Here is a 14,430-nt window from a genome sequence, read left to right as displayed (position 1 = left end):
GTAAGACGCTCATATCAATCAACTATCGTGGGAGCGGCCTCTGTGGGTGTGATGCACCAACGACAGGCATCTGAGAATGGCTCGATTTGAAAAAGGGGATATTATGTTTACAGATTAATTAAAAACCACTACATGAATTTTTATCATTATAGGGTAGATTTGTGAAGAGAATGCGCCTCCCGATCTACATATATCCGTCTATGTTCGCGCGAATCATTTGTGATCCAGCTTCACATACAGCATGCGGCTAAAGTAAACAGGCTCGTCACTCTACAGAGAGTAGAGAGGGGCGGAGCGTGCAGAGCTCATTTACATTTAAAGCAGCCTCTTGCAGAGATGATTTTGACAAGGTAAAAAGGGTGTTGTTTTACAAAACCGTTGAGAATTTTTAATCAAAGTATATTAGAGACTTCTCATTAAGACCCTAAAGAATCATATCAACTTGTGGAAAATGGGCATCCAATGACCTTTTTAAGATTCGTTTAAGCTTAATATTTTATTTTTGTTTAATACATATTTTAACTTAAGTTATTTGTGACCCAGGATCACAAAACCAGTCGTAAGGGTCATTTTTTCAAAATTGAGATTTATACATCATATGAAAGCTGAATAAATAAATGGGTATCCGATGACCCCTTTAAAAATCAGGAATCTGAGGGTGCAAAAAAAACAAAATATTGAGAAAATCACCTTTGAAGTTCTTCAAATAATGTTCCTAACAATGTATATTACTAATCAAAAATTAAGTTTTCATACATTTACAGTAGGAATTTTACAAAATATCTTATGGATATCATATATCATATGGAACATGATCTTTACTTAACATCCTAATGATTTTTGCCATAAAAAAAAAATCTATGTATCTGTGTATCATCAACTTTAGAGTACAAATCGGGGTTATTATAGAACTAAAATAAATGTTAACTGATATAGTAAAAAATATTTTTATTTCAGCTAATCGTCAGTGCAACATTTCTCCTTTTCATTTAGACTTGATGTAGGTCTACTAAAATAACTAAATCTAAAACTGAAATAAATATAAATAAAAAACAACATAGACACAATAAAGAAACACAAAATTAGTGAAAATAAAATGAAAAAAAAAATACTAGTATAAACTATAATAGTATCTCAATGATACTAAAATACTGGTACTAATACCTCTAAAAAATATTTAAGGAGGTGCTGGTTTGGCTTCTTTAATACACAAAAAGATAAAAATAATGAATATTTTATTAATAACCTATTGTTACGTCTTGAAAATGTCATATTCACCCAATAAATTCACTCATCAAAATCCTTTCAAACTATTTTATCTTCTGAGAATCTTAAAGTTTGTAAATACTTGTCATCTTTTTAATTTATTTTGTTAAAGCTTTATTTTTAAAGCGTTTTGTATTATTTATTTTATTGTTATATACAACGGTGCTTTGCTTGTCACCTCTTTGTACGTGTGTTGATATATTCATATTTTCTGTACTTATCCTATATCTTTGGTACCTTAGCATTAATTAAAAAAAAAAGCTCTCACTCGACCCGAACCCGGAGTCAGAAAGACGTTATTCCTCCTCCGTCCACTAAAGGCGCTGCAACATTATTACGTAACGTAACGACCACTTGAAAACATCCGGTAGGGATTTTTGCAGTGGAGCTGATAGATTAGTGGCTCTTAACACACTTGTATTCAGCGTATTTAGTTTAATGTTTAATATATATTTGACTGGATTTAAGAGAGTTACCTTCTCAGTCTGCTTTAGCCGGAGACAATTTGAATCTGTATTAGTGTGGGTGAGTGTTATTGGTTTACAGCTAAAGAGTCAGACATATTCTCGTTATGAGTCAGTTTTCTCGACGATAACATTACATTTTTTTCTAATGTAACACTGCTTTATTTAATTGTTTTTAACGAAAATCGAAAATAGAGCGGTACATGCGGTCTTTTTTAGTCATCTTGTGACTAACACTGAATGATGTTGTGGTGTTCTGGTTTATGTTTGTTTATAGTGACGTAAATATTTGTTAGTGTCTGGACATATAATCATATTTTGTTTCTGGATGTTCCTATCTTAGATTTCATATCTACTGTATAAAATTTTCATGCCATTTATTTAACAAATTAATATATACACACTACCAGTCAAATGTTTTTGAACAGTAAGATTTTTAATGTTTTTTAAAGAAGTCTCTTCTGCTCACCAAGCCTGGATTTATTGGATTCAAAGTACAGCAAAACGGTAAAATCTTGAAATAATTGTACTATTTAAAATAGCTGTTTTCTATTTGAATATATTTTAAAATGTAATTTATTCCTGTGATCAAAGTTACATTTTCAGCATCATTACTCCAGTCTTCAGTGTCACATGATCCTTCAGAAATCATTCTACTATGCTGATTTTCTGTTCAAGATACATTATATTATTATTATTATTATTATTATTATTATCAATATTTAAAATGGATGAGTACATTTTTTAAGGATTGTTTGATGAATAGAAAGAGTCAAAGATCAGCATTTATCTGAAATAAAAAGCTTTTGTAACATTTTACACTATACCATTTAAAAACGTGGAGTCAGTATAATTTTTTTTTTTTTTTTTTTTTTTTTGCTGTTCTTCTGAACTTTCTATTCTTCAGTAAAACCTGGAAATATTCTACTCTGCTGTTTTCAACATGATGATAATAATAATAATATTTTGAGCAGCAAATCAGAATATTAGAATGATTTCTGAAGGATCGTGTGACTGGAATAATAATGCTAAAAATTCAGCTTTGAAATCACAGGAATATTTTAAAATATATTAAAATAGACAACAGTTAGGCCTGTTTTAAATAGGATTTTTTTTTACTGTTTTTGCTGTACTTTGGATCAGATAAATGCAGGCTTAGTGAATAAAAGAGACTTAAAAAAAAAAAAAACATTAAAAATCTTACTGTTCAAAAACTTTTGACTGGTAGTGTACATGTTAATTTGATACAATGTTTATTAATAAATTCAAATGTTTTTGTTTTTTATGATTGTGGTGTGAAGGTTTTTTCCAGCAGTAATCATGAGTGACAGTCATCCTTTGCGGCCGATAAGCTCCGCATCTGAGATCGACCACCTCCATCTCCTGTCAGAGCAGCTCGGTGCTTTAGTTCCTGGTGAAGAGTACAGCGATGTTACCTTTGTGGTGGAGGAGAAGCGCTTTCCTGCACACAGAGTCATTCTAGCGGCCCGCTGCCAGTATTTCAGGTTATTATTTGAGAGCATATTGAGGCATTTCTTAAGTGAAATCACTTATGATAGAAACTGAATTCATAGTGAAGTTGGGTCATTCTATAAAACACATGCCTTTTCCATTTTGTAAGGAAATTTTTGTGCAATTTTAAAAACTCAGAGAAATAATATGATGAATATGATGTAGTAATTTGTTTATAAATTGCATTGGGTGGTCGGAAACTAAACTTTTGGTAACACACACATTATTTAACATTGTATAATGTGTATAATAATAACTAACTATGACCAATACATTTGTTACAGTGTTTATTCATCTTTGTTAATGTCAAGTAAGTTAGTTCATGTTAGCACTACCAGTCAAAAGTTTTTGAAGAAGTCTCTTCTGCTCATCAAGCCTGCTTTTATTTGATCTGAAGTACAGCATAAACAGTAACATTTTGAAATATTTTTACTGTTTAAAATAATGGTTTTCTATTTGAATATATTTTAAAATGTAATTTATTCCCGAGATTACAAAGCTGAATTTTTGCATCATTACTCCAGTCACATGATCGTTCGAAAATCCTTGTACTATTCTGATTTACTGCTCAAAAAACATTTATTAAAATTAATTAATACAGTTAAATTATCTTTCTATTCATCAAAAAATCCTAAAAAATGTACTCAACTGTTTTAAATATTGATGATAATAATAAAAAATGTTTCTTGAACAGCAAATCAGCATATTAAAATTATTTCTGAAGGATCATGTGACACTGAAGACTGGAGTAATGATGCTGAAATTTAGCTTTGATCACAGGAATAATTTACATTTTAAAATATATTCAAATAGAAAGCAGTTATTTTAAATAGTACAAATATTTCACAATATTACTGCTTTTGCTATATTTGGATCAAATAAATGCAGGCTTAGTGTGCAGAAGAGAATTCTTAAAAAAACTGTAAATATCTTCCTGTTCAAAAACTTTTGACTGGTAGTGTAGGTCTATTAAATAAAACCAATACAGCTTTTAGTTTCAGTAGTGTATTTGTAAATGTTAAAAATAAATTGTATAGAATTATTTTTTTATTTTTAGTTTATGTAGTTTAGTAATGTAGTTAGCAAAACTGAACATTATTGTAAGGTATTACCTAAATTTTATATGCATTTAGATATAATTATGTTCTCTGTTTAATTCAACATTACAAGTGGTTTTTCTTAGAAAGAAAATTTAATGCTGATATTTCTACAAAATCCACAATTGTTGTTTTCTGCACAAAATAGCAAAAGAAAAAAGATCTTTGTTTACATTATAAAAGTTTGCATCAGCTGTTCTTTATTAATATATTAAGTCATATTGTTACACATTTTAATGAGAGACATATTTTAATTCAGTTCAGTTCCTTCACGGTCAATGTTCATGTTCATTTTCACTTTTTGTTTATATAATAGGCTTTGTAACTTCATCTCAACCTCTTTTTTTCTTTGTCTTTTGTTTCAACTCCTCAGGGCTTTGCTTTATGGAGGGCTGAGAGAGTCCCGGGACCAGGCTGAGGTTCGGTTGGAGGAAACACGTGCTGAGGCTTTTTCCATGTTATTGCGGTACCTGTACACAGGCCGAGCCACCCTGAGTGAAGCCAGAGAAGAGACTCTATTAGATTTCCTGGGACTCGCGCACCGCTACGGCCTCCAACCACTAGAGGGCTCTATATGCGAGTTCCTCCGCACTTTATTGAGCACGCGAAACGTCTGTCTGGTGTTCAATGAGGCTAGTCTGTACTGTCTGACTGGGCTCGGTGAAGCCTGCATGGCCTATATGGACCGTAATGCCACCGAAGTGTTAAAGTCAGACGGCTTTCTCACACTTTCAAAGGTGAGTGATAAAAAATATGACCATTTCAAATGTTAATTCAGATCAATACAAAATCTATCTTTTTTTTTTTCTCTGCAGTCTGCCCTGTTGACTATTGTGAGGAGAGATTCCTTTGCTGCAAGTGAGAAGGAGATATTTAAAGCCCTCTGTGACTGGTGTCACCACAATGGCGATGGCCCAGAGGCGAAGGAAGTGATGTCAGCAGTGCGACTGCCCTTGATGACCCTGTCTGAAATGCTGAATGTGGTTCGTCCCTCGGGCCTCCTCAGTCCGGACGACCTGCTAGATGCCATACAGACCCGCTCGGAGAGCAGAGACATGGACCTCAACTACCGCGGCATGCTGAGTGTGTTTACTTCTCTCTGCTCATCAGTGTGTAGATACAACACTTTCAAAATACAGTTTAAATGCAGCTTTAAAGGGCTCTATACAATCCCAGCCAAGAAAGAAAGGTCTTATCTAGCAAAACGATCTGCCATTTTTTTTTGAAAAATAAAAATTTGTATACTTTTTAAGCACAAAAGCTTATGTAGCACAGGCTCTGGGATGCGTGTCCACAATGCTACGAATTAGTAATGGGTCATTCTTGAACGATTCTTTCATTTTGAACGAATCTTCAGTATGACTCGGGAAGAACGAGTCACGTGATGAACGAACGACTCAAACCTGAAAACTTGTTAGATAGAAGTGAGGTGAGCTAATCATAGACTAAAGACCCAGGGAAACAATGAATTAATCTTTTCTGGTTCTTATAGCATTATAGTTTTGTCTTGTTTGTAGTGTGATCAACGTTTGTGTAAGCAGTAGATGTGTTAGGGAAGTAACACGTAACATTTTAATTATATTTTGCTAAAATGAGGAAATGACTCAAAAAAAGATTCGTTCATTTTGCTGAGTGAGACTTAAAGGTCGGTACAATGATCCGAACTTCCCATCGCTACTACGAATCACGTGTAAGTTCATCGTCTGTGTACTGAGTAAAACTCCATATTTTTTTCTCCTACAACTTGAGAGGAGGACATGGTTGTTCCTTTTTGTTTATAAACAGAGTTTACAAACTTACTTGCACTTCCTTAGTCTTTACATGTTTGCTGTCTGTAGTTCCACCTACGTTCCGCATGACCTTTCAACATGATTCAATAGTACGTAGCGTCATAAACACGCATCCCAGAGCCTGTGCTACACAAACTTTTGTTAAAGTGTCTGCTTTAATGTTTCCAACATTTATGTAAGAATGAAACAAGATATTTATGTAAAAATGAAATGACATACTTATTCTGACCAGTGCTTATTAAAATATATAAAAATTAAACTAATCATACTAAATTTTAGGTAATGCTTTGTTTTAAAGACCAGTTCCCACTTTTAACAACCATGCATTAGTAGCATATTGGCTGTTATTAGTACTTATAAAAGCACATATTAATGTCTTATTCTGCAAGACCATAGTTTAGATCCCTTAAACTACCCCATAATACCTAAACTTAACAGCTACCTTACTAACTATTAATAAGCAGCAGGAGTTTGAGGCAAATCTCATAGTTAATAGTGAGAACTGAATCTTGTGTGTGATCAAATTTCAGAAGATACTTACAATTTTTATCAAAATTTATTATAATTCTATTATATATATTTTTATTATATTTTTAATGATTAAAAATCTCTTGCTGACAAATGGGTAAAACCTAGTGGTTTAAAGGATAGTGGTAAAGATTAAAATGACAGTTAATTACTTTTGAGGGCTGCACTGTGTCAAGTTTAATGACATCTAATGGTTCTGGTTCTAAATATGCTTGACAAGATTTTTTGTTATATGCACTATTGTTACACTCAATGACATTTTAGTTGGTATCTTCTGCAAATCATGATAAAAATGTATGTTAGTCATTATTTTTTTGCTCAGAATAAATAAATTTATTCAGGATCATGCATTCTAATGTACGAGAAAGAAACTAAATGTGTGTTTTGATACTTGAGATGGCAATGTTTGAGCTGAGTCAGATCCCGATGGCGGAAGAAATTGAAACTGTGCGACTGCAGCTATTGCAAGAGTCTGTTTTGGTGTGATAAAACATTTCCACTGCTGTGCTCTGTGTGTTGTAGTCCCAGAGGAGAACATTGCTACTATGAAACACGGGGCTGTGGTGGTGAAGGGTGAAATGAAGTCAGCTCTTCTGGATGGAGACACACAGAACTATGATCTGGACCACGGCTTCTCAAGGCACCCCATAGAAGAAGAGGGACGAGCCGCTGGCATCCAGGTCCGCTTGGGTCAACCCTCCATCCTCAACCACATACGTCTTCTGCTGTGGGACAAGGACAGCAGGTAATGTAACGATGATTGGTTAGTTCCCTCAAAAAAGACATTTATTCACCCATATGTGACCCTGGACCACAAAACCAGTCATAAGGGTCAATTTTTGGAAAATTTTGAAATTGAAACACCTGAAAGCTGAATAAATAAGCTGTCCATTAATGAATGGTTTGTTAGGATAGGACAACATTTGGCTGAGATGCAACTGAAAATCTGGAATCTGAGGGTGCACAAAAATCTAAATATTGAGAAAGTCACCTTTCAAGTTGTCCAAATGAAGTTCTTAGCAATGCATATTACTAATCAAAAATTAAGTTTTGATATATTTATGAAATGTATATTTATGATCTTTACTTAATAATGATTTTTGACATAAAAGAAAAATTAATCACCCATTCAATGTATTTTTAGCTATTGCTACAAATATACCTGTGCTACTTGGTTTTGTGGTCCAGGGTCACATATGTTCTTCTAAACCCAAAAAAGAGATTCTCAGTGCTTCTCTTTTTTTTATATAATTGGAGGAATGAGAATAGATGCTGACGAGCTTCAAAAAGACCAAAAAATAAACTAAATGTAGCCTGTATGAGATATGAGATTTTAATACAAGATACAAGAACTAATTAATAATGTTAAACTTTGTGGAGCATGTCTTCATGTGGCTAATTTCGAATATACAAAATCTTCTTTAAACATTTTGTTATATGTAGCCCTAGGCCAAAAAAACAGTCATAAGGGTCAATTTTTAAAAAAAAAAAAAATGGAGATTTACACATCATCTAAAAGCTGGATACATAAGCTTTTCATTGATGTATGGTTTGTTATGATAGGACAGTATTTGATGCAACTAGTTGAAAATCTGGAATCTGAAGGTGCAAAAAAAAATCAAAATATTCAGAAAATCGCCGTTAAAGTTGTCCTAATGAAATTTTTAGCAATGCATATTAACTAATTAAAAATGACGTTTTGAAATATTTAGGATAGGAAATTTACAAAATATCTTCATGGAACATGATCTTTAATTAATATCATAATGATGAAAAATTTGTTTTTGCTCTCTCTTGTCTGCAGGTCGTACTCGTACTATATCGAGGTGTCTATGGATGAGCTGGACTGGGTACGTGTGGTGGATCACTCCAAGTTCCTGTGCCGCTCCTGGCAGCATCTCTATTTCCTAGAGCGAGTCTGCAGGTAGAATTTATTGCACAAATTATCTAGACTTTGGTTCCCAAGATTTAATTTTTTATTTATTTAAAAAAATCGGGGGGGGGGGGACTTTTTTTAATTTGAAGATCAGAGTAAATCTAACTTATTTTGTTTTCTGGGAAACATGTACAAGTACCTTCTATAGCCTCTGAAGGGCTGTACCAAATGAAAAAATATGACATTTAGGCAAAAGAAGAAAAATGTACACATTTTTGCTCCCCCAGCTCTTAATGCATTGTGTTTCCTTCTGGAGCGTCAGTGAGCATTTAAACCTTCTGTAATAGTTGCATATGAGTCTCTTAATTGTGCTCAGTGTGAAAAGATGGATCTCAAAATCATACAGTCATTGTTGGAAAGGGTTAAAAAACACAAAAATGCTGAAAAACCAAAGAATTTGTGGGACCTGAAGGATTTTTCTGAAGAACAGCAGGCAGTTTTAATTGTTCAGGACAAACAAGGGACTCATGAACAACTATCACTCAACAAACAAACAAACAAAAAAAACAACAAAAAAAAAACTGCTGTGGATCATTCAGGTAACAACACAGTATTAAGAATAAAGTATATGTAAACTTTTGAACCAGGTCATTTTTATAAATTCAACTATTATTTTATCTTGTTGACTGTGTGTAAACATCTTTTATGTGAAATATCTTATTCAGGTCACTACTAAATAAACAATAACATGCATTATTTTGGTGAAATAAGATTTTTAATGATTCATTAAAATGCAAACTTCAATTGTTGACCTCAATTGTATATTAACATGTTTTTGATGTAAATCAATCTAATACAAGTGATCATTACAAAATATTATATATATGTTACTTTTATCCATACAGTCTGTTCAGTTGTCATGTTGGATATTTAAAAAGGCAAATAGAAGAAGTTTCAGTGGTCAAACCCAAAACTATCTCTGAAAAGTTAACTACAAACAAATGTCCACTGCAGAGAACAGAAATGAATTGCTGTGTTGTAAGATGTTAAATTGTTAACTGTTGTCTGTGTTTGCTAACATATTTGTTTTGTTTGTTTTTTGTGAACACAGGTTTATTCGTGTTGTGGGGACACATAATACAGTCAACAAAGTGTTTCACTTGGTTGCTCTGGAGTGCATGTACACACAACGACCTTTCACCTTGGAGAAAGGCCTGCTGGGTAATGTAGTTTTCCTAATTTCATGAAAAAATACTTACATATCAGCTTGTCTACTGAAACTCATCCCACGTCTCCCTGCAGTTCCCACAGAGAATGTGGCGACCGTGCAAGCGTGTGCTAGTGTGGTAGAGGGTGTGAGTCGCTGCAGAAATGCCCTGCTGAACGGGGACACCAGCCACTATGACTGGGACTCGGGATACACCTGTCATCAGCTGGGCTCTGGAGCCATCGTTATCCAGCTCGCTCAGCCGTACATGCTGGGCTCAATGCGGTACGAGAGCTTGTGTCCAGGGTTCAGTACGAGTAATAACTCTGTCATGATTTACTCTGATGTCAATTCTGTATTTCGTCTGTGGAAGATAAAAATAATGATAGTAAATTAAATTCACAGACTCAGAAATTACATAAAAGCATCATAAAGTAGTCCATCTGACTTGCACATACAAAAGTGCATGGAACAAACTGAAATTGAATCAGTTATTTACGAAAAACCTGCTCTGCCACACTTAAATCTAATAACAGTGGATACAAAAGCACAGTGGAAGTAAATGGAAGAAAACAGGGCGAGGTAATAAATGATGTACTATACGGACTGTTTCAAAAGTGTAGCAAAAAACATAGCTGCAGGACTTAAACATTATACATGTTAACACAAAACCAGAAACTAAATGACACTCTTGCTGAAATTATGATTTAGAATTGTCTAGAATAGGAAGCAGAAATAAACTAAATTCCTGTTTAAAAACAATTAAAACTCAACTTTAAATCAAAATGAAACCTGATTAATATCATCATGAATTGAGGAGGCAAAGTGTAATGTTAAAGTATTACCATACTATAATTAGACTTAATAGGAAAATTGACAGTATTGTAAATGCATAACAGCAGAAGTGTGATTTATATACGACCAGGCAAAAGTATTTGAACAGTACGATTTTTAATGTTTTTTTTAAAAGAAGTCACTTCTGCTCATCAAGGCTGAATTTATTTGATCCAAAGTACAGCAAAAACAGTACAATTTTGAAATATTTTTACTGTTTAAAATACTCAACTGTTTTAAATATTGCTAATAATAATAAATGTTTCTTGAACAGCAAATCAGCATTTTAGAATGATTTCTAAAGAATCATGTGACAGACTGGAGTAATGATGCTAAAAATTTAGCTTTGATCACAGGAATAAATTACATTTCAAAGGATTCAAATAGAAAACAGTTATTTTAAATAGTAAAAATATTTACAATTTTACTGTTTTTGCTGTACTTTGGATCAAATAAAAACAAATCTTACTATTCAAAAATGTTTGACTGGTAGTGTATGACTTTTGGGTTTGGTTTCTAAATGTCTCTTGACATTTTCATGGTCTTCTTGTAGCAAAACATATTGTGGTAGTTTTTTACAAGAGCAAATAATGAGAGAATAAACGATTTATTCTCATTGCAAATTAACCTTTATTTAATGTGGTCTGGCTTGTAGTTTTTTTTTTACTTTGCACAGTTTCTAGACATCCTAATTTTTGTACGAAGGCGTAATTTTCCATTATATCTTTCTGAACCCCAAACATTCCTTTAAATTGTATTTACCCTCAATATGCCTTTCAGTCATTGAAATCTTTGTCTCAGTCTTTAGTTAAGACATACTGACTCTGTATTTTTTTATAGCTTGCTTTTATGGGACTGTGATGAGAGGAGCTATAGTTATTATGTTGAGCTGTCCACGAACCAGCAACATTGGGTGAGAGTCGTAGACCGCACCAAGGTAGCCTGCAGGTCAGTGAACGCAGTTTTATTATCTCATTATTTGCTTTGCTTGTCTTATCTCCGCAGTGTTTATATAATTGTAAGTTTGTTCTTGCATATAATTCTTACAGGTCGTGGCAGACTCTGACGTTTGACAGACAGCCTGCATCCTTTATTCGCATTGTGGGAACTCACAACACAGCTAATGAGGTGAATGACCTCTATGAACACTCTTAACAGACTTTTCTGTGACTCTGTCCGGTTTTACGTTAAAGGAGAAGTTCAGCCGTAAATTAAAATTTGCTGAAAATGTACCCTCAGGCCATCCAAAATGTAGATGAGTTTGTTTCTTCTTTGAAACAGATTCATAGAAATTTAGCATTGCATCACTTGCTCACCAGTGGATCCTCTGCAGTGAATGGGTGCCATCAGAATGAGAGTCCAAACATCTGATAAAAACATCACAATAATCCACAAGTAATCCACAAGACTCCAATCCATCAATTAATGTCTTTTCAAGTGAAAAGCTGCATTATTGTGCATTATTGTGATGTTCATTCTGACGGCACCCATTCACTGCAGAGGATCCATTGGTGAGCAAGTAAAGTAATGCTAAATTTCTCCAAATCTGTTCTGATGAAGAAACAAACTCATCTACATCTTGGATGGCCTGAGGGTGAGCAATTTTCAGCAAATGTTAATTTTTCGGTGAACTATTCCTATAATGCTGCATAATGCTCAAATAATGAGTTTTTCATCATCTTGAAAATCAAATTACTCATGCAGTATTTATCAAAATAATTTTTTAATGAAACTCTGCATCCCTAATGTACTTTTTCCCTCATGCTGACTCCTCTAGGTGTTTCACTGCGTTCACTTTGAGTGCCCCGCACAGGCAGACACGGTTGTCAAAGAAGGAAGTCCTGGACCAGATCAGCCCAAACCAGAAAGCAGCTCCCAGACCTCAAATTCACAGAGCCTGATGTCCCAAAAAACCCTCCACATCTCCGCACACGTAGACTTTGGATGTTTTCTTTGTGCTACTTGCAGAAGTATGACAAGACACACTTGAGATGCTCATCTTAAAAGGTTGTGTTCTCAAGGTTGCGTGCTGCTAAAAAAAAAAAAGAACTCTTTATATTTATAATGAGGAAATTCTTGAGCTGAATGTCACATGGTGAATATAACAATGACTGTCACATGCACTTATTGTATTATGTTCTGATAAATATAAAAACCATAATAATAAAATTATTACAGACCAAATTAATTTTGCGATACTGTCTTATTTTAGGACATCTTGCAAGTGTTTATTATAGAATTTCTTTATAATTTTGATGGTTTAATGCTGCCAATAATTTAACAAAACATTGTGGTTGGCAAGTGAATCTGTAGTCTAGGATGCACTTTCTTTTACTCTGAACAGCTTTGTTAATTTTTTGATGGCTTCAAACTAACTTCTGCCAGATGACTTTGCATTAAGAAACTGTAGAGTTCTATTGGACACATGGCCTTTGATGTCAACAGAAGATTTGAGCATTTTCTCTTGCCTTTTCAGTTTTGTATAAAGTCTTTGATATTTTGCTATCTTAACTTATTATATAAAAAACAATATGGTGCAGTTGCATTCTATCGTTTGCATTTAGTTTTGTTTTTTCCTTGCTGTCTCTGAACCAAATTAGTATAGACTTGGGTTAGAACCCACCAAACAAGAACCACTGATTATGTTCGGAATGCTCTCAAATGAATTACATATGAGTTTTGTTATAATGCAAGCTAGAATTGGAGCTGATTTATTGTCAGGTGATGGTAAAAAAAAACACACACAGAGACAATGAAACAGATGGAGATTGGGAACGAGACTGTTTAGTTAAATCATATATTAACATGCTTCCATCTCTCAGGAGATTTAATAAATACTGAGTTTCAATCAGACACAGAAGGGTAAGTGACACCATAATGCCATCTTCATTATGCAACCAGGAACAGACGCATCCTATCAAACTTCCTCGCTGCAATCAAGAGACTTCCCCAAGGATTGAAGAAGATGGAAACAGACAGACATACAGGGTGTGGTTAAGTGAGATGCCTGCACCCTGCTGAAAAGACAAGCTTAACTCTATGAATCCTGCTGAATTATATTTGATATGCAAGTTTCTTAGACCTCAAAATTATGAACTGGACCAAAACCTGGAAAAACCTGTTGGACACTATCTTCTACATGCTGTCATGTTTTTTAAAACTTTTTAACAAGTAAAAGGCCTTTTAGTATAATTTTTTAATTAGTAAAAAAGTGATGTGAAATCTTTAATGATTTAATAGTTAACATAAGAATAACTTATATTGTTAGTAGTATTTCAAAATGAACATTTTACTTGATTATACATCATTTATTAGAAAAGTCATGTTAAAATGTCAGTATCAAATATTATACATCAGACATTCGAGGAATGTTTATGTGTTCATCTCAGTCATTATTGTATTGCATTGCTTTATTTAGAAACTACAGAGCTTTGTTCATAAAACAAAGCATTTAAACATAATCTTACTAAGACTGTTTATTGAGGGATATATTTTTATGCATTTTATGTAAGCAGTCTGTTATACTGTTATTAAAATGGAATAATTTCAAAATCAGAATTTATTCAGCTGTTGACCATATAAATAACTACATCTGCACCAAATGACATTTTTGCTCAGTTTCTAATAAAACTGAGGTGTTTGACGTCATAAAAGCTTGACGTATCAAATATGAAACAAAAGATAAAACATGCTTTTTTTTTTCAGATTTTTAAAATATATATTTTGTCTAAAGATTAAATTAAAATAACTGTGTTACCGTGAAATTTGTACAACAAATGTCATTTGTAATTGCATTCAAAATCCGATTCGTTCACTTAAAAGATTCACTCAAAAACTGATTCATTTGCGAACGAAA

General features: G+C 33.4%; 1 protein-coding gene across 1 annotated transcript; it reads left to right on the top strand.

Annotated features, from left to right (window-relative positions):
• Window positions 1-1,619: 1,619 nt before the first annotated feature.
• Window positions 1,620-12,762, top strand: btbd9 (BTB (POZ) domain containing 9). Its single transcript, XM_051125866.1, has 11 exons — window positions 1,620-1,791; window positions 3,032-3,235; window positions 4,713-5,076; window positions 5,155-5,422; window positions 7,180-7,402; window positions 8,462-8,581; window positions 9,645-9,754; window positions 9,836-10,025; window positions 11,415-11,522; window positions 11,624-11,702; window positions 12,352-12,762. The coding sequence occupies exons 2-11, from the start codon at window positions 3,051-3,053 to the stop codon at window positions 12,562-12,564; spliced, it is 1,860 nt and encodes a 619-aa protein (XP_050981823.1). The 5' UTR covers window positions 1,620-1,791; window positions 3,032-3,050; the 3' UTR covers window positions 12,565-12,762.
• Window positions 12,763-14,430: the final 1,668 nt, after the last annotated feature.

The sequence above is a fragment of the Labeo rohita genome, chromosome 13 (genome assembly GCF_022985175.1).
Source record: "Labeo rohita strain BAU-BD-2019 chromosome 13, IGBB_LRoh.1.0, whole genome shotgun sequence".
Classification (NCBI taxonomy): domain Eukaryota; kingdom Metazoa; phylum Chordata; class Actinopteri; order Cypriniformes; family Cyprinidae; genus Labeo; species Labeo rohita.
This window is presented reverse-complemented; position numbering and strand designations above follow the sequence as displayed.